General features: G+C 37.0%; 1 protein-coding gene across 6 annotated transcripts in view; it reads right to left on the reverse strand.

The window, feature by feature from the left end:
- Positions 1–805: 805 nt before the first annotated feature.
- The window catches only part of KAT6B (lysine acetyltransferase 6B), a 114,728-nt gene continuing 93,666 nt past the window's right edge, over positions 806–21,867 (reverse strand). For 5 of the 6 annotated variants that reach the window (XM_027896109.1, XM_027896108.1, XM_027896107.1 and 2 more), the window contains exons 13-17: positions 11,443–11,674; positions 9,192–9,351; positions 8,322–8,588; positions 6,818–7,118; positions 806–4,937 (exon numbers count right to left, since the gene is read on the reverse strand). In XM_027896109.1, the coding sequence (XP_027751910.1) occupies positions 2,455–4,937; positions 6,818–7,118; positions 8,322–8,588; positions 9,192–9,351; positions 11,443–11,674 (3,443 nt within the window). In that variant the 3' untranslated portion in view covers positions 806–2,454. The remainder of the gene's footprint in view (positions 4,938–6,817; positions 7,119–8,321; positions 8,589–9,191; positions 9,352–11,442; positions 11,675–21,867) is intronic. The other variant, XM_027896111.1, reaches the window with a different exon arrangement.

The following is a 21,867-nucleotide window of genomic DNA, read 5'->3' on the forward strand; positions in this document are numbered from 1 at the left end:
ATAGTTTAATTACTATAAATACTCTGCCTTTAATAAACAAATTTGACAACGCAAGTGATATAAATGAAGATCTTTGTTGTACTGTGCTCTCTTTATCAAGTGTTCTGAACTCCTAAAACACAAGCTACTCCAACTTACCATTTCACCATCAATTTTAGCTCCCATTCAGATCCACTGTCTTAGACTGATGCTCCATTGTACTAGAACTGAACAGGTTACACGCATGAATCTGTAGTATCACTTTCTTGATTTGGTAACACCATTCAGCTATGGTTCTGTCTGAAGAAATATGCATTTTTTTGGATGTTTGGGTATGTGAAATACTACCTATAAAGCTGCTTTATATACTGGAATGGTGGCACAGTTTTCAGTCAAGAGGACCAGTGCTTTCACCTTAGTCAGCAACCTTCCTGCGGTGTCACTGGGCTAGAGGGGGAACAATCACATTAGAAGCATTTTGAAAAATTTTTACAAAGATTTTTTTTCTGGTGTAGATTCACACATACCTCATTTTAACTTGTCCACTCACAAGCTACATGTACAGACAGCCTCCCTGATATTTAGAGACCACCTACTGCTAGATTAGAAATGTTCATCTATGTATGTATATTTGTGTGTACCCATATCCGTATACACATAATTTGCACCATCTTGTCACCCAGCAACAATAACAAAGGAAGAAATTACAATTCTATCATTAAAATACAGTTCAAACACCATGTCTGTTACTATCATATATCCTTTTATATATATATATTAACACTTTCTATAGGAAAGAAGTTTCATACATTAAATATCGACAACCTTTTAGCGTATTAAATACATATTTATTCAGTATTTTATTAAGATTATTTAAAAAAATAATCTTAGATACTCTTTATTTTCACAAGGTGTATGCCATTATGATGAGTAACCTACACTTAGGCTCTAACAGCCTAATCCAAACCCCACCAACTTTAATGGGCTTTAGATCAAGCATGTGAGAGCGCCGTAACAAACACTGTTTCAGGAGGTAATTCCCATGCAACATCAAACTATGACAAGACACAAGAGGCTAAAAATGGCTCATCATAATTTATTTTATGTTAAAATGTACAGCTTAGGGGGGGTTGTTTTTTGCAGTTTTTATTTTTGTTGCTTGGGTGGGTTTTCTGTGGGTATTTTTTTTAAGTGACTGACTAAAAAGATAACAGATAAATACAAGAGTGTCACCAGGTCCTATTTTTACATGTATCAAGCCTCTTCTGTTCGGCCCTTACAGTCACTCTGTACAGGTACAAAGGCTACAAAAAAGGAAGCAATATAAACAGACACAAATAACTTTTGCCTTTTTACATGCGATCTGTAAGCTTAGTTTGAGCTATTCACACGCTACTGCTCTATTTTTTCCCTTAAAAAATAACTCCAATATTTTATAAAGATAGAAAAATCTACAGATGGAATGAAAATGTAAAGTTAGAGGCATTTCCATAAAATAGCAACTTTACACCAAATTCACTACTTTTTTTTTTTTTTTAAATCCTGCCAAGTATTTGGACATATACGAAAATGTTTCAAAACTTGACAAATAAACACTGAGATGTTTCAATCAACAAAAAAACATAACAGTATTTATAAAACAGAAAGCTGCCTTTTTTCCTACCCCAGCCCCAAAGAAACTGGTCACAAAAATGGAAAAGAGTCTCAACTTTACACTAAACATACAGCAATAAAACCCTTTGAACTAACCAAAATGTGAATAGCTTTTGCAGCTTTTTTTATTATTTTTACAAGTTTTATAATTAACAAAAATATAGTTCTGAGTTTTTTACCCCTCAAACTAGGGTAACCTAATCAAGGCAAAAAAATTAAGAAATGGCTTACTGTTAAGCACAACACTTGTACAGTACTACAAAATGCACTGTCACTAACAAAGACATTAGCGGCATGCAGAAGTGTCACCTTCAGAAACAAAATAATACAATAAAAGAACTGCTAAAAGGCATTTACATGTGGGGAAAGGAGAGAGAAAAAGCTCATGATCCAGTACTGTCTGATAGTTTTGAAGTCTATTTATCCACATTTTTAATGGGAGCAGGCACATAAAATGGCTCTGAACCATCAGCTGCTGTGTAATTGCAGTTCAAAGAAAGAGTTCTTCCTTTCCAGAGAACTTCAAGCTCAATGAAATAAACAGAAAATGGAAAACCATCTAATTCCCCCCAAAGAGAAGTTAAATCTCACAAAGTTAAAAACAAAACAAAACAAAAAACCCAAACGAACAACCAAAAAAAAACAAAACAAGAAATAAAGAAAAACTTGTATAAGGCTTTCTGCTGCATACAGCTTTTAAATGGTGCCAACAAATGTTTTTGCATTCACACCAATTGCTGGTTTTGAAATCGTACTCTCCAAAAAGGTATTTGTGCAGATCAATCCAATATGCCAGTTTGGTAGTGCGTCTCTCCCAAGGGCCTACCTTCTCATGTAGGATCCATTGAGAGACTGTTTGGACATGCCTGTATTCATGTAGCCATGATGGCCGGGAGGAGTGTACATCATGTTACTGTGGGGTGCTGTCTGCATTGGCTGCTGTGCATATGGCTGAGTTCCCATCATTCCCATCTGCATCTGCATAGGGTACTGGGGGGTTTGATTCATATACCCATGATTACTGTGATAGCCACTATTCATCATTGGCTGGGACATACTATAACCATTCATAGCATTAAGGGTATTCATATTCATGTTCACTGAATTGACATTATAAGCTGGGGCTGGCATTAAATTTACACTCATGTTCATACCACGCTGCATCGTTAAGGTCCTTGCGGGCCCTTGCATGGCCACAGTCTGTGAAGCACGCCCATAAATTTGTGGCTGATGGGCTGCAGCAGCAGGTGGCAGAGGTGTGGATTTGGTTCTTACAGAAACATGACCTTTGCCGGTCATCTGAGTCTGCAGTCTTTGGGTGTGGGATATTCCAATATTCGATGAAGTCATATTACGCTGCAAAAGGGGAGGTGGCAAATTCATGGGAGGAGGAGTAAGGTTGGGGGGAGGAGTCATGGTAGCCTGTGCTTGGGGTCCTCCAGGAACAGCATGTGGAGACTGAGAAAGCTGAACAAGCCCTGTGTTACTCAGGGGGGCGGACAAAGAGGCACTGTTTGCATAGGAAGTTACAGCAGCTGAATGGCTGTAAGGCAAAGAATGATCCATAAGCGTATTAGTTAACTGTTGCAGTTTGGCAAGGCTGAAGGTGGCAGATGGCTGTGAGTAATGCCCTGCTCCAAATTCACTCTGCCCCATTCTTTCATATAATCCAATGTTGGCATTGCTAGTCTCGGGGATTTCGGTTAACTGCATAGGTGGTGTAAAATTAGCAGCCATGCTGCACTGGGATAACTGTTGGTTGCTGCTTGGAGGCCTTTCAACAACACAACCTTGGGGAGATTTTACATTGCAGGTGGGAGGAGAATTGATGTTTGCTTGTTGCATCATACTGCAGCTTCCATTAATGCTAGACATCTGCTGGGTCACTGCACAACTACTCTGCGTTAGGTTACTAGATGTAAGGCTACTGTACGAGCAACTGTTTTGAGAAGAGTTGTTTCCACAGATACTATTACCCATTGTAGAATCGTAACTGCTTGGGTTTTCATAGTTTTCTGTTGTGCTCTCAATACTTCCTAAATCACTAAACCCACTATCCACAACTTGTTGTGAATGATCAGAAACTGACGGAACATCCATCATTGGGCTGGTCTCCATGTTCTGAAGAGATGGCACAGAAATGGCACTTTGATCTGGGCTGATCTGAGCATAGCTGTTCTCTAAAGGAGCAACATTTGGACTATTAACAGAACGAACTGACTGGCTGGGATGAGAGTGCACAGACGAAACTGGGCTACTGTGGTCAGACTGCTGACAATCATCCAGTGTGGTCATTTGGGGACTTTGGTCATTATGGGCATAGTTCTGCAAACTTCTACAGGCCTCTTGAGTCTCTGCACAGTCCTGAAATGTATCTTCATGTTCACTTGCTTCTTGGGTTAGAGACTGTACTGCTTGAACTGTCTCTGAGTCTATTTCCATGGTCTCAGTATTCTCTCCCTTGAAATCGGAATGTAGTTCTTCACCAGCTTTTTGGTCCTGGCTGTTACCTGCATGATCATCATCGGATTCAGGCACTGGGTCTGAATCTGTAGCAAGTTCTTTCTGGTCACTTTCACACTCATCAGCTGCAAGGTCAACACCACAATCCATTAATTCCTCCTGATTCGAATTACCAGTTTGAACATTTACGTCTAAAAAAGATTGTTGTGTTTCCAGCATTTCCTTGAAAGCTTCACCAGGCAATTCCTCTTTCTCCACTTCTGTTGAACCCATGTGGCTATCATCTTCATCATCGGCATCATGATCCTCATTGTGAGAAGGTTCTTCATCCTCCTCCTCCTCTTCCTCCTGATCATCCAAATGCACAGACTCCTCTCTTTGCACAAACACTTCTACTTTGTCTTTTTCTTCATCTTTTGAATTGATTCCACCTTCTTCTACACTCCTTTCTTCTTCCCCAGCTTTCATGGTATCGTTTTCTTGTTTTTCGAAGGGTTCACTGGATGGATGCAGAGGTTCAGGTTCTACCTCTTTCCTCTCATCCTTTGGTGGTGGCAATACTTCAACAGGTTCTTTAACAGCTTCCTCTGTAACAGCAGGAACTGAGCAGGGCTTGTCTTCAGCCACTTCCTTTTGTTCTTCCACCAGCACCTGATAGTCAGGCTCCAGAGGAGTCTCAGGTGGAGTGTATAAATTAAGCTTAAAGCCAGGTTTTCTTTCTTTACTTTGCCTCCATTTAGATGGACCACGCTTAACTCCTTTGGGCCAACCCTGCTTACTCTTTAAAGGTTCAAGATTGTCTTTAGTGCTTTCTTCCAACACAGCTACATCCTCTGTATTATCTTTGGGAGGCAACAGAGAAAAAAAAAAAAGTCTTAGCTTGCACATACTGATCAATATTTTCAAATATAAACCCAAAAATCATTTATAAAATCAAAATGTATTAAGAAACTGTGAAATGAGCTATAAACAGATGTCAAACCACAATGGAAGGATATAGTATCTACAGCTCAAATACAACCTACTCAGATATGTTATTGTTCGGTGGCCTTTTAAGAGTGACTATCAAAATCACCATTTATACACTAGGAGAACGCCAGAGATTCAAATGACATATAAAGTAAAGCAAATATTGTCCAAATATTTGATTTTCAACCTTTGGTTTTAGAATACAAGTATGCTATGACTTTACACAGACCTCGATTTAATGCATATTCATCTTTTTTGACAGTGAGAGTCTGGAGTTTCCTGTTTGACTATTCTGCAGGACAAGCCATAATAAATATATAATCATGTTTTAGTACCAACACTGAAAAAAAAGTGGTTCATTACAGTATCTTCTCCTCGGCAACATCTCATGACCACAGCTCACAATAGATGATAGAAGGCAAAAGATAATTGAAATTAAACAGAGCACATCAGAATACTACATTAATCCATTGACTATAAAAAAAGTACCCAAACACATTCACCCCTTTGCTTTCTCCCCAGATACCATTTACATGTACACCACAAAAAGGGAGAAGTATCAAGATACAACATGCTGCACTCAGGAGTGTAATGGCTTTAGTGACACTCCTTTATTGTCACAGCACTCCTACAGTCAGTTAATGTGATGACATGGTCCACAGGCAAGTACACAACATTAGTCTAGCTAAAACAGTGCAAACCTGACCACTGGGATATAGCCGGAATACTCAGAACCTGCTACTTCTAGTTTAATTAATTTCTGTTGAGAATCAGGAAAAAGCAGTAATATTATAATGTAGCTGTGCACAGGTTTGTAACAGCACCAACACAGTTGTTCTGGTCACATAAAAGCTGTTTAAAGTGGAAATCAGAGCATGATTCCTCAACTGAGGACCACAAAGATGAAACTTCCCATGCAATTAGAAAAATACTGAAGTAGTATCTACTTGCTTCTTCCAGAAAATACACAGACCTGAGAATCTAGTCATTCATGCTGGAGTTAAAATTTATAATATAGAGCCATATATATATATAATTTATATAATTTATAATTGAGAGCCACGAGGTCAAGGGATGAGCACACATTCAGAATAGCTCATTAGTAGTTTCACTATCCATCCAATGGCTTTTCTGACAGGAAATATCCTTGAAATCAAACTAGATAAGCAGTTTTGAAAGAACACAGTTAAAACTGTCCATCTCTTTTGTGGGGAAAAAATAGGGACCCTGGTGCTGAGGATATATTGTGCCACAGAAGCAACAAACATTTCACTGAACTACCAACAATGCTGAATAGAATGATATTTGTGTAAATCAAATCTTACTTTTTGCTTGTATCCCTTTACCAAGGATACAAAAACTATATTAGACAATATTCCAGTGATACTCTTGTTGAGTATGTAAGGCCCTGTTGTAGGGACATAACAGTGGTTTTGACAATATGACAAGGATTGCAATGGCTCAGACTGGAAAATACTTGTTTCATGAACACAAAAAGCAAATTACAATATCAATGGGTCAGGAATTGCAGAACTAAACATAATAAAAAACAAAACAAAAAATCTGAAGCCACCACTGAATTCTGAATTCTAATAAACTATGTGAGATTAATGCAGAGAGCATTTTTAAGATCGTAAGATTTTAAGACCAAAATGGATAAATACAATAAAAATTTCAAGATTTATGACAAAAATTAAACACTTTCTTCTTTCAACCAAATAATTTTGCAAAGATAAGAACATTTTAAGTCTACCTGTGCAATTTTCATCACTCCTGTAACAATGAGTATCTTTCTCCTTGTTCTGCTCTTCTTCCTCCTCCTGTTTCTGCTGCCCGGGTTGATACTCAAAAGGTTTTCTAATCACAGGCTTCAAGTCATCATCTTCTCCATCCATCTCACAGGTGGGTTCCAGCTGTGGCATGGGACGCTCTTCGTCTGAGTTATCAAATGGCTCATTCAACACCTCTGTTGTTTCAGAAATTGTCTCTGTTGTAACACTGCTATTTATCCTTCTGCGTTTACGGCCCCTTTTCTTTTTCAGTATGAAAGGTCTCTGAAAAATAGTTCCACAAATGTAACTCTTCTTACATTCCCGTTTGTTAGCTGATTCTGGACATAGATTCTGTAAACTCACTCTACAAAAATTTATTTACTCATTCAAAAAAACCACCTTACATTGCATCAAATTCAAATGTAGACAGAATCTAAAAGTAAAATGCCTAAACACTTTAAACAGGTATGTATACATGTTCCCAAAGCTTTCTCTAGGTGAAAATTAAGACTAGAATTTTCTTCATATTCAAGTGCCTTTTGCCTTCTTCTGTCAAATAATATTCACAGCACTATTACTTAAATTGTACTTACACATTTTTACTCTGTAGATTTACAATTCCCCAACAACCTTCCCAAGTATCAAAGCTTATTCTTCTATATTTCGGGTTTCTGCTATTTTTAGAAATAAGTATGTACATAGAAAAATAGATAACAGCCAAGAATTGCATGCCAAGAATCCTACAGGTGGCTGCCGTAAAGAAGAAACTGTTCAAGGTGTTGTTTTTTTTCTGTTATTATGCATTCTCAGAGATTTACAGTTACTTTAAAGTTTGCTCTTTCAAAGTATAACTAAAGGGACACTCCAATTTCCTGATTCTCACCTGAGACACCTAAATACACAGGCTAAGGTGAGTGTTTTAAAATTTTGGGATTCCTACATTTACTAATTTAAGGCACTCAGAGAGTTGACTTTTCAAAGAAATTAAGAACTATGCAAATACATGAGTAACCAGAATTTAACATTTAGATCTCCTGTAAATTAGGAGAATATGGCTAAAAAACCCCCTTTAACAGCATTTCTTTTAAGAAACAGTATTCCCCTTTTAGGAGTTCCTATATTAATAAAAAGACAAACCCCACAAGCTGGACTCCATCCTTGTATGAAGAAGAACCATTCAAATACTGAACCAATACCAATGCCAAACAGCAGAGGGCAATCACTAGTTTAAAAATTAACAGGAAATTCTGATTTTTTTGTGTCAGTAGTATTTTACAGTTCCATGAAACATCCAAAAGATAAAAAATTGAACAGAGAGGGGGGAAAAAAAGAGAAGAGAGGAGTTGTTAAGTGTCTAAATAGCACAGAAATGATTAAAACAGTCTAATTAATGTTTGTAAAAAAACCAGATTGTTATTTTGATGATAAGCATTTGACTGAACTCAGAGACAAATTATTTTAAACCAAACCATTGAAGTAACACACCTTTCTTTTTATGGCCAGTGACTGTGGCTTTGTCAGCCGGGGAGGCGAACTCTGTTGATTCTCATCCCCGCCATCCTCCTCACTGCTTTCTTTAGATTGTTCAGTGGATTGCCCTCGCTCCCCCACTACTGCCAAACTTTCTGGAGATCGCAAATATTTATTTTTAGATTGTACTTTTGCAGGTGATTGCCTACTATTAGTTCTTGTGGAGAATATTTCTTGCTCTTCCTTTTCCCAGCAGCTGGCTTGTTCCATGAGACGCTCAGCCTGAAGGGTCAAGGTTAAAATAGCAGGTCACTGAAACAGCATTTACTTAGCCGTACCCTTTGCATTCAGCTAAATAGTTAAAGTAAGTCAACTCTGATTAGCACTCCTGGCTAACCTAGCAACAACATTTCCGCTGAATCATCTAGTAGCTCCTTTACAACAGTTAACAGATAACAAACCAAAGAAGATTGCATTTCATGGGATATTTAGCACTATTAATGATGCAGCGAATTGATTTAAGTCCTTCAGCACTACATTACATGCCCACTGACTGGATCACTTTGAGCAAGTTCAGAACACAAAGAATCGATTGACAGTGCAGCCCCTGAGCTCTGCACCAAATTTGATCTGATTACATGCTCTTTGACTACCTCAAGAGTGATAAATACAGCTCCACGACAAGTGATTCACATTTTAAGTTTTCATATTCATCCCTTCAAAGCTACCTCAAAGGTCTTACTGCACAGCTTCCAATAATTCTGCATTACAGTATCAGTACCTTCTACCACTAAGCAAAAACTGCTCTATTTAATACAGCCTAAAGTTGAATATTTGGAGTTACAAAATCCAAAGGAAAAGAAATTCAGATGTCTCTGATATTACCTCCTTTTCTGCTTCTCTCTCTTCTTCAGAAACTGCAGCATTAGAAACTAACAAAGGAGTCCATCTCAAGCTTTCAGGATCTACTTCATTGATGCGTGGATTTGCTTTCAGTTTCTCCATATGACTTGAAATCAGCTTTTCCCTTCTAATAATTACAAATCTACAATCAAATAAACAGTAATTTAATTTAGAAAGTGATCACCTAAAACAGCCTTTTTGCAGTTTAAATCTTTTTGCACAACAAACTGTGAAAATAGACGGGTAAATAAATGGATATATCAAACTAAAAATGCCAGCTGACACACAGCAATAACATGCTTACACTAGAGACTGTTTACTGGAGAAAGCAAGGAAACAACAGCTTATGAAGTGAAAGTTCAATATTAAACATCACTAGGGCAACGCAGAGGAAGGTAAAAGTTTTATAGTTGACTACTCTGTTCAAGAGCTTTAGTACTGGCACTTGTGTCACTGCCATAAAAATCTCCAATTTTAATATTATGTACAAGCATAGACAGAAAACACAGTGAATCATCATGTCAGAAGTAAGAAAATTGTAATAGTACAATTGAAGATGTCAGTTAACAGGACAAGAAAGTAAGCTAGAAACGTAAGTTTTCTAACAAAGCATAAAAATGTACTGTAGTCCTGTGATAAGGCAGTACAAAATGACTTCCAATTAACTACAATCAAAATTAGGTAAAGACTAGTAAGTTAGCACACTGTACTAATATACTAGCATGTATCCCACTAAACTCCTCTGTTACAAAGAACTATACAATTCCAAACAACAATTAGCTAGAATTTCAAATGCTGTAAACACCACCCTGATTAAGTAACAACATTATTTTTCACTGAGATAAAGTTTAAAAACAAAATCAGATCCAGGTGAACCCTTTTCACAGAATTGTGACAAACTTCTACTTCATTACATGTAAAAAAAATTAACAACACATAGAAAACATTAAGAAGCCATACCCAATTCCCAAGGTAAGTGTCTGACAGGAATTTCAAAGATGTAATTTTTTTCCTGTCTCAGTCAGTGACCTGCTGGATACCTTCAGTCAGGTCAGTTGATGTCCCCGTCTAAGCTTTAGTATCTCTGAAAAGAGACTAACTGACCTTGTTCATAAAGTATTTTAAATTCTGTAGGTGTAAAAAGAGTTATTTTCTAATTGGGTGTCTGTATTCAGAGCCTATAATAATTTGTGACAGGGCAGAAGAAGCATAAAAGTGATGAATACGTATTTTATTCTCCCTTAAAATACATTTGTCCTCAGGTTGTCCATAACTAAGTACCCCAGAAAGCTAAGGTTTTAATGCAATGACAGCACTCCTCTTACTACTCTCATCAAAACATCCTGAAAGTCAGCCTCCTTTTGGAAAACTTACATTCTTACTAGTTTAAAATATACTAGTTTGGAATACCATCACTGCTGCACATAAAAACTACCAGGGTCAGCCTTTTTCTGATTTTTATTTTATTTTTTTAGCAACCCAGTGTTCATAAGGCAGCTTTGCTTGATTATAAAGTTTCTATGATTGGAATATCTCGAAAGAATTAAGAAGCTCTTCAGAAACACAAATACCATTGAAAGTCATTTAAGTCATTTTATGGAAAAAACCAGCCCAAACAGGAACAACAATCCACTTAAATTCAGAAATATCCATCAACACCATTAAGGAAGAAGATATTCACACAACTCAGAAACTCACCTTCTCAGTGCACTGACTTTCAACACTGCTCGTAACATTAAATACAAACTTGCATTTCCACTACCTCGAGCAGGAGGACTTCATGTAGACCTGATCTGATCCCATGGTATACATGATTCAGAAATGACTGAAAACAGGGGTGTGGAAAGAGGCTGCCACCCACTAACCCAAATTTTTCCCTCACTAGTATTCCAAGTAAAATATTTGCAAAGCAAGAGTCAGGAACTGTACTTAGGGAAGAAATTAAATTTTTAATTAGAAGAAACTAAATTCTTAAGTGAAAATATTTTGAGCTGGCTGCATACTTCTAATAACCATTAACATGAAAGAGGATCCGAAAAATCATCAGGAAGAAAAACTCCTTATATAAGACCCCATTTAGCAAGACCCATCTGTACTGACTTCTTCAGTAACATGGTTATCACTCATTTTAAAATCAGACTTTTACACGGACATTTTTCACATCAATGGTTTTATAAGTAGAGAATGTTTTGTCTTATTATTTTTTAATTTTTTTTTTATAAGATCCACTGACCTATCTTCTCTTTTATCTATCATGCTATGTTGCTGCAGGGTTGTGGCAATATCATGTGGACACATTCCAGTAGCTCGGCTCATTCCTTTGATGCTGATTTGTTTCTCATGGTGGCAGTTCAGGTATTCCAATATGACACTTTTCCAATAAGCCAAGTATGAGAGACGACCCAGATCAGACAATGGTTTTTCAGGGGATCCTGCTTGACCCTCTCTTCTAGAAAGTAAATAGCCTAGAAGAAAAATCAACAGGATACTTTATGGAGATAACAAACGTAAGGAATTTTAATTAGTCCTGAAGAAAGTTGGAATTAATACAAAGATCATCAGCATGACTGACTGAACTACTGGAAACTCTTGCAATTAAAGAAATCCCATCCATAAAAGAGATGAGTTTTCATCATTAGTGACATAGGAAATGATAAAATCGTTGTGAGAGCCAGCCCTTACGTTATAAGAACCTAACATGAACCAAACTCCCTCTTCTAATCACATGGCGAGGAGGAAAGAAAAAGCCAACACGTTTCAGAACAGGTCCCATCATTCATGTTCTCATTTAGAGCTACAACTGTCTGGCCTTTTGAGAAACTTTTACACCTGAGTTACCTCATTGAAACCAAGAATTATCAGAAGAATCTCAAGAGGAAGTATCATGGGTAATATCAGTTAAGTCATTTTTCTTCAAGAAGCCCCAAGTGGCATAAGTTTTTGATTAAACAGTTAGTAGTTGTATTTCAGAGGTAACATATAATTCACAAGATGAATTACTTGGAGAATTAGTTAGGAGAAATAATTAAAAAATAATCTCCCTTAATTCACTTCTAAGAACATTCACATAATTCCTGCTTGCAGTCTTCAAGACAGTAACCAATCCAATATTATTCAACATGCCTCCTTCGTTTTGTATTCTATATATGTTGTAAGTCCTTTTTAACTCTTCATCTTAAGAGGATTTTACAATTTGAAGCAGAACACACCTTCTTGGAGATAACAGGAGATGCCATCAGCAAAACTAATTCAAGATAGAGAAAAAAAATAACACAACTAATAAAACATATCCTTTCACAGTAATTCATCCCTCCACGATACATATTCTATACTGTGCCTTTATAAACACTACCAAAACATGGGCCTTAAACACCAGGCTTACAAAATACTTACTCTACCGTTAAGCACAGACATTATATTTATGGAATTACATTACTCAACATCATTTGGAATCCACCAATATACAGTTCTTGCACTTCCAGTTAATACTTCTTTTCCCCTCAAGTTTTTCACTCCTTTTAGTTTTCAAAGCTTGCTTTAAAATATATCTTGTGATGTCATATTTGCTAAATAAATCCTCCTAACCTCTTCACAGAGTTTCTTCTAATCAAGTTAGCTATAAATTAAAGGCATATGATTAACATCTGGGTTTAAGGCAAGCAGTGGCTGTTTCCTTATTTTGCTGTATGGTCTACCATAAACAAACCCTATACACACAGAGCTATTTTCTTAGATAAAAACATGAAACGCACACAAATATATCTCTATGTTTATTCAGATTGAAACACTGGTCTTCCCTTTCTCAGATGCAATACAAAAGGTCCACAACAGAATTTAGAAGACACATATGCTCAGGTAATCATAGCCTAACCTCCAGTTTGTATAAAAAAACATTTATACAGAAAAGTAGACATCTGACTCCATTTCAAGTGATCGCTAACAACAGAGATAATGGAATAAGTAGTGCACCTTTCATATCTGTTAGCATGATTGATGATAAATTGCTAGAGCTTCAGCAGGAATACCATCCCACAGCTGCCTGCTTCTACACAGCCACATAAAGCCTGCCTACATCTGCATGGTACCACTGGAAACTCAACGAGTAAATTATTCTGTTCTACAGAAGAAACACTACCATAAAAATTAAGAAAACAAAGATGTTTTAACATTTGAAGTTGCAGCATAATAAACTATTTTATAACTAGATGATACATCTTTGTACATCCTGGTACTACATGCAACTACTTGTTGATGGGAAACACCAAACTTCACATTCAAAACCACAATGCATCCTGAGTAGTTTGAAGATAAAAAATTGTAGCTTTAATTCCAACTGCACAAAAGCAGACCTACAGGATTTAGCATATCATGCATAACTTCAGACAAAGCTTCACTTGTATCAAGAAAGAATTCTGCATCAGCTTATTTGTAACATACAAAGACAAGTTTTATACTGAGACACCACTGCCTATAGAAATACGTGCAAAATTGAGGCAGTAGAAGTAGTGACAGAAGTCTCAACAGAGGAAAAGAGAGGGAGAATAACAGTTTTTTAAAAATAAATCCATAAGAACTTAGTTGCTTCAAGTGACTTTACAGTTTACCCTAGCAACTTCACATTCAAGAAGTCTTGGGCACTAACAGAAAGTGTTTCTGGAGTGTTTGCAAGACTTAGATCTCATTTTTGTTTGACAAAAACTCTTCCCTCTTCCTCCACTGTCTTTTTCCTCGTAGATAACAGGGCTGTACCTATACTTCCTTGGTAAACATATGAAGCTTAATAAGAAACCACTATCAAGAGTTTGGAATCATTAGTTTGGCAAGCACAAGCGGCTTTAGAGTTTTAATAGTATATCCTGGCTCATTGTATCTTTCCTGTGTCTGGGAATTTCCAAACTAGTTCTTACTGGTCATTTGTACTCTCCACTAAGGCAGTGAAACTTGACATTGATGGCAGTAACATCTGTCAGTATTCTTCCCCTACCATTATAAAATATAACCCACACTTTTCCAAGATACTCACATTCTACAGGATCAAAAACACAAATCAGAGGTAACAGTCTCATGTATCAAGCATTGAATGGAAAATCTCTTAACAGCTTCTGCAATTTGAACGACACCTACTAAATTAAGCTTACCAAGAGACACCAAGTAATTGATCTGAGTTGCAGGTAAACAAAAAACAATGATCTTGGTAGCTCATGTAAATATCCTGAAGCATCTGAAATAAGTACAATATGCCCCTGTTAAAGATACCCCCCGTCTCACTGTGTCTACCTGAGCCTAATAATGGATAGCCTCAAAGTCGTAACCTGAAAGAATTTTTTAAAGCTACAGTCTCTGATATCAGACTATGAACAATAGCAACACTCACAGGACAAAACAGAGCTCCCCACTCACTCCCAAATGTAAACAAGTTAGACTTTATGCTACACAGAAAAGAAAACCACAAAGAAATATAAGACCTAATCTAGAACTAAGAGTTGTCTCTTCTAGCTTCTGAGCATATGAATGATAGTACCACAAAATCCAGCAGCTGAAATACCAATAATGACTTCTATTTCTTGCTTTATCTCCATCCTTCATAATGAAGCAACCCAGCACATGGGATTTACAGCCTTCCATTTTTGTCATGCAAACCTCCCCAGAAATAATAAGATTTTATCTTCAAGATTCAAAACAATTGGAAGAAATACAAACTGAAAAAGGAAAAGTTAAAATAACATACATAAATTTTACACCATCAACACAAATTCAGGAGATAATTAGGCATTAAAACATACATCTAAAGAAACTGACTTGTAGTTATCTTGTAATTTCACTCTACAGCATTCCTAGTACTCCATTGAAATAGGTTCAGCAGAGTGCACAACACAGTTATGTGAAAACAATAACTTTAATACATTTGAGTCAGTCTCCAGAAACTTTGTTAGTTAAGCACTGATTTTGTTATGCTTGGTTCTGTATCTTTAGAGAAATTAAAGAGCACAAGATCAGAGGTCCAGTTTAATAGTACCCTATTCTGACAGTGACCAACAGAGAAATTGAAGGGACAGACATTTCACAGACATGAAAGTCCATGCAAACAATTACCCAGACTGTGGTATGCATATTGCACAGGATTAAATAAAGACTTCATTTGTGGTTTCCTATTCACCTGAGAACCAAGGGAACTTAGCTAATATGAAAGTTTGAACAAGTATTTTTGATGCAATTATATTTACTATTTCTATTTTAAAACAGCTTTATACCCTATAACAGCCCTAGAAATGCTGTATTTTATATTAAATACAAAGATTACTTTGTTTAGCTTCAGAGTAAGCAAGTCAGTCAGTTAGTATCCACACTTTGGAAAACAAGTAATTGTACCTGAGTATGTTCTAAGAAGATGAAATGGAGGGCTCTATTTGGCTTATAAGTAAGTGTATCACTCCTCTTTTTATGAAAGGATCACAACATTTCTAGCCTTTTCCAATGGGCAATACAATTGTACATTTTACTGAAAATTCCCTACAGCCATCCAGAGCATCCTGAGGCAGCTTCAACATAATCTTCTCCAGAAGATGCCACCAGCTGAAACTCTAGTATAATTTCCTGTGTTCTATTATCTATGTGCTCCCTTAAGGGAGTATCTGACATAGCAACCTCACCACAAACAATAGTGCCATAGGCAACGGACACTGATCTAACACAATTCCTCCTCTCCTTGAACTTCACTGCCTACAGACAGGCAGGTTCCTTCAGAACACTGTCACAAAGAGAGGCACTTCACTCTTTTGAGAACATCATGTATGATGTTCAACTGTTGTTTTAAAACTTCAGTGCATTACACTGCAATGCATTGCATTGTCATCAGCAAAAACACACGTGAAGGGAAAATAATACTGAATCTCACTGTAACTGGACAAGTACTTAGAAATTGCAGTTCCTTTCTCCTATGCTACTAGCAACAAATCCATGTATTTGTCTTCCACTTATGGAAGCCAAAAACTAAAACAAACAGTCTTCAAAGTGGACCCTGAAGGTAGGGATTAATGAGTCCTACTTTTCAGCTAGGACAGATTTTTCTGTCTGCTACAAAAATCTGGAAATAATAGTTTACACTGAAAATTTGGAAAGAAATTAATCTGAAAGTCTGTGATCAAGGAAACAGTTTTATGTATCTTATGTATCAATCATATAATACACTGGAGACAAACACAATTTTGATTTTATTTAAGAAGTCATGCTCCAGTATCACTTTCTCATAAATCAGTAACATTAATCTCTCTATGAAAGTTAAAATACTACTAAAGAAAGTTTATTATATTAAATTAATCAAGACAGAACTTACTTTACAGGAAAAAAACCCAAACAAATATCAAATAAACAAAAAGAAAAACATCTTTAAACTATGATGTGCCCTACCAGAGTACTCTGGAGTCCTTACTTTGGATTATCCTACCTTTTCTAGAGAACACAACTTTCCACTCAAATTTTTATAATTCAAACTTGTATCTTCACTTTTCTTAAAATCATCTACCGATTAGATGAGCTTTTACTTTAAAAAAAATTTGTGACCAAATACAGTCTTTCTTTCAAAAACAGAATCATACTGACGGTAGTTTAACGCAAGAAAAGGAGATATCTGCTTCACTGCAAATACTCATTTCTGAGAAATGCTTACATCCTGTTTCATACTTCCACGTTCACAGAATTATTGATAAACATAACGCAAATAGCTCTTTAATAGGAGCAACTCTTACAGAAACAAGAACACAGAAAATGCAACATAGCAGGGGTCCCTAGGTGAGAATAACTCCTGAGTCTTTCAGAAGTAACCCTGTCACTGGCTAGTAACCTACTAATGGTCTTCGAACAAGAGAGGACTTTGTCTAAAAAGCACAAGAAGCAGCTGTCTTGGTAAAACCCTCCTGAGCAGAATAAAGGTTTCCTATTTGTTATCATCATAAATGTGTCCAAGTAAAATTGCTTGATAATCATCATGATACCTTGCTTCAAAGAGAAAAATTTCTATTTTTCTGTATTGGGAATCTTTATTTCATTTACATGGAAGAAAATGACTCTTCACTTCTTAAAGTACAAAGATCAAAATTTAAGAGAAGTATCATTGCAAAATCATTCCTTTATTGCTTATTTTATTAAAATACTGATAAAACAAACACTTTATTATCACATTTGAATAATTTTCCAATCATATTTAAACACAAAAAGGCAATATGCTTGTAATAGGTAGTGACTGAGAATTAGGGTGGGGAATAAACCATATGATGAAGCAAATTCAAGTCTATTAACCTTGGTTTCCAACATGAAGTGTCTTTTACCACTGTAATTTGCCTCACAGCAAAACACAAAAGCAAACTTAAATGGTTCCAAACTTGCTCAAGCTTTGCCTGCATCGAAAAGGTTATTTTAAAATCATGTTTCAAATCACAAACAGGAATGACATGGCTTAGAACAAGCGTCAGGTTGTCAGTTCTCACAGTCATGAAACAGCTACTGAGCTGCTACAATATACAGCAAGTCATAATAAAATAAACTGTCACCAGCTTCCCTTTGCCTATGAGACGTGTCAACTGTATGTGCTGGTATTAAGCAGCCGAGCTGTAAACAGCTTAACTGCTTGAGAATCAAGGACAATACAGACAACGAAGACAGAATGTACCATTCTAAGGGACATGCTTCCTCTCCAGACATGCACTAAGGCCACAGCAATCAAATTGATTTGAACAGCTACACAGTATTGGGGTCAATGCACAACTAAACTCCATTTTATCTTTCTGGACATGTTCAGCTATACTAGCAACAGTAATACATCACTGATCCTATAAATAAGCTTGAGGAAAGCTGCCCATGTTAAGTACCACATTATCAAGCCCAGTTCAAAATGCACCTATGCAAGAGAGCACTTGAACAACAGCCTACTGACAGCACTTTACTTCCAAACTTCCCAATGTTTACCTTCAAAAAAAGTTCTCCTATTATGAACTAATCTAATGCTAATGACAGAACTTTCATAAGACAGCATTTATGGAAATACCTGTAGACAGAATTTATAGACCCAGGTGCACCCTAGCACGTTATATGACACTAAGTCATATACTCTGTAATCTTTGTAGTATCACAATGATACGAATCCATTTATTTAACTGATGTAGTTGTTCACTCTTCTTTGACTTTCTTGAATATGCTTGTAACATTTGCCATCCTTTAGTTACTGAGGATGTTCCTCAATTGCACTCACTTCTTAAAGATTATAGGGAGAGGTCTTGCAGTCATGTCAGCCAGTTCTCTTGGCTGAATCTCACCATTTTCCCTAAGTACTCTATAACTTGATCTTCCTCTAGCAAAGATGGCATCTCACTCTGCTTCTTAAATTCTGTCACATCTGAGAACAGGTCCTGGTCAGTAAAAGTCAAGGCAAAGAAAGTACAGAGTATCTCAGATCACTTCTGAGATCACAATCCCATGTTGTCACAAGCTTATTCCATTTATCAGCAGGGCCGTGTTCTGCTTACTCTTCCTTTGGCTGTCCACATACTTCTAAAAGCTCTTCTGCTGCTCTACACATCCCTCTGTTTCAAATCCAATCAAGCTTCAGTTCAATACTGCTGCACACGTAAGCAATACCAGTGCCTTTTGTGGACTCCTCCTGCTCAACTCAGATCCTCTCCCTGAGGCCTAGCAGGCTTACTGTGACGCCTGCTATTTCCATGAAGATTAGAATGAGTCATTTTTGCCATCTGAGATCAACGTGTCCTGTGCTCCTTTGCTCTTCACAGCAAACCTCCTGGAGGACACCACTTAGCAGTTCTCTAAATCAAGTAAAATTCTGGGCCTTAGTCAGCCAGTTGCCCTCCTCATTTCTCTCAAGATCTGAAACCCTACTGTCTCCCAGCCATTAAAGCCTGGGCTGCCAAATGCAAAGCACCTGCCCTAGCTGATACTTCGAAAATCTGTGTTTAAAAACTGTCCCAAATATCCTGCTGTGCTGCCCTGGCAGAACTGTTTGAAGTACTCCTGCGGAACAAAGGCCTTCCACTAGCAGATGTCACCCAGCTGCTTGGAAGGTTCAACCTCTTCCCTTTTTTGATCAGGCTATCTGTAACAAATGCCGACTACAGTATTAATGGTTGCTGCCCTAACCTCTGATTCTGAGCCACACGGACTTGACAGGCCCATGACCCATTCCATAGCAGAGAACCCTGCTTCCAAGTTATTCCTTTGTGTAGAACACAAACGCCTCTCCTTCGCTTCCCTGCCTGTTCCTTAAGAGACTATTGTCCATCTATTGCAGCAGTCACTCTTCTGAGCTACCCACTGGATCTCTCTAACCCCAACGAGGTTATAAGCTCGATGACAAAGTACAGTCTTCCAATTCCTCCTTTCTCTCTACAGGATGTGAGAAATTGGAACAATGGTATCTCAAACACAATCCAGAGGGTCCCCTTATGCTGCTCACTCCAATCACATTGGCTCCTACAAACCCCACTCTTCAAGAAGTCCAAGATCTGGATGGCTACTTGTTTCCTTAGAGGATCTGTGCAAATTAGTTTCTGATGTGCTAGTATGGTCACTCCAACTGATGCCTGTGAAACATCACCCTCATGGTTGTGTTAACTCCAAGCAGCACTCTGGACCCTCAGGGCAGCGAATTCTGGCCAACTTTCCATTAAACTGCAAGGTTTGCATGTCTTTGTCATTAATGATATTCATATGTTTGTTACATAGTTCAATCACCTTCTGAACTCAGGATCCATACCCATGCTTCATCCTCCTATGTTGTGCTCCAAAATGCACAACACGAATTCGTTGTATTTTCTCCTTAACCCTTACTATACAGCTCTAAAATGCAGCATCTTGTTCCGTTTCCGGCTATTTAGTCTAGATATTGCTCAGTACATGAAACTATTACAATTATTCTATCATATTTTACAGTGTACTGAGTTTACAGCAAAAGTCACTGCATTTGTATGTTTTTCTATTGTTACAAAGAAGTGAAAAAAACCACAAAGTATGAGTCTCTCCATAAAGTGTTAAGATAGACACTTATAAGAAACTTCACCAAGAGGCAAATACATACTCCTATTATTTAGGATTCACCTTGGAGAGCACTTCTATGAACTTGTATCCAGACAAAGGCTGGGGAGGGTTCAACACATCTGTGCTTTTACATTAATATTCTAGATGCATTTCTGCCCATTTTAAGCAGTATTTTTCTATCAGAAAGTATTATATCTAGCATGAATATACCCTCTATACTATATATACTCACAATTCTTCAAATACCAAATGATTCTCAGGTATTTCAAGTAATTGCTGGGTCTAGAGCAATTACATAATAAACAGGAACATTTGGACCTCAAGGGCATGATGCACCTCTGCATCAGCTATGTGGATTACCTGCATTACAAATTACAGGAACAATATCTGTAGTTAAGCATTTGGGTCATATTGGTTATTAACATCATTATGTTACAGACTTAAGCAGTCAGCAATCAAGTCCACTGATCTAGTCTATCTGCCAGATCAAAAACATCACTACTGATAAAAGCTGCTGGAGAGTAACAAAGGGTTAGGAACAGTGTACTGAAGTAATGAAAACAGGAGTCAAATAGGAGCAGGTTTGTTTGGATTGTAAGAACAGATTTTAGTCTACTGATCTTTCCACAATTTTTGAACTGAAAGTAGCCTTCATAGCAGAAGTCCATTTGGAACTATACTATACTATATCAATAAAATGAGAAAGTATAACTACATTAGTGTTCTGGACTTCAGTCTGATGATAATGACTTATAAGGGTAATAGTTTTTTGCCATGCACTGTGTAATTTAAACCTATCAATCTCAGGTTCACATTTATGCATGCACATCACAATCACACATATCAGCATTTACATACACTTCCACACATAGCAAAGGTATCTCAACACTACCAAAGTAACTTACATAGAAAGCAGAACTTTATAAGCTACTTACGAAGCTTTCCAGATATACACTTTAAGGATGCCAATATACGCAATGAGAGTAACAGCAAAATCCAAATACTTCTGGTAGTTGGAAACAGCTTAAAATCTACTTCTCAGAGACCCCTAGTCCCAAAGCAGAGCCTAAGCTTTTGCTCAAAATATAGCCCTTATATAATCAGCACTGCTCAGTTCCTATATATATTTTATTAATATTTGTGTCAGAAGAAAACATATTCATGAGAATCTGTCCAGCACAAAAGAAGCATCCAGTGAACTATCACACTTGATATGTTCTGAGTTTTCTTTTCCATCTCTTTAAAGGTCATCCCCCACAAAATAAATACCAAACTCAGACAGACGGAATCAAGCATTTTTCCACTAAACTTTGTTTTGTTTGAAACAGAACCAAGTAAAATAAGTCCTTTAATATGGAAAGGAAGAACTTTTAAGTTTTCATGCAACATTCTGTATCAACCCAAATATCTGAAAGAACAGGAAGTACTAGTAACTGTTTTAATAATACACCAATATCCCAAAGATTTACCTCAAACCAGCATTTCAAGTTATTCTAAGAGATAATGTTTTTTTGTCTTACAAAACATCGCATCCTTTGTTTTGATATTTTATGAACAAGTTGTGAAGACGCAGGTTCAAAAGGGTGGTCAGAAATATCAAAACAGCTGAGTATTC

The sequence above is a fragment of the Empidonax traillii genome, unplaced genomic scaffold (assembly GCF_003031625.1).
Source record: "Empidonax traillii isolate 1590-97213 ecotype Southwest subspecies unplaced genomic scaffold, ASM303162v1 scaffold481:size658601, whole genome shotgun sequence".
Lineage (NCBI taxonomy): Eukaryota > Metazoa > Chordata > Aves > Passeriformes > Tyrannidae > Empidonax > Empidonax traillii.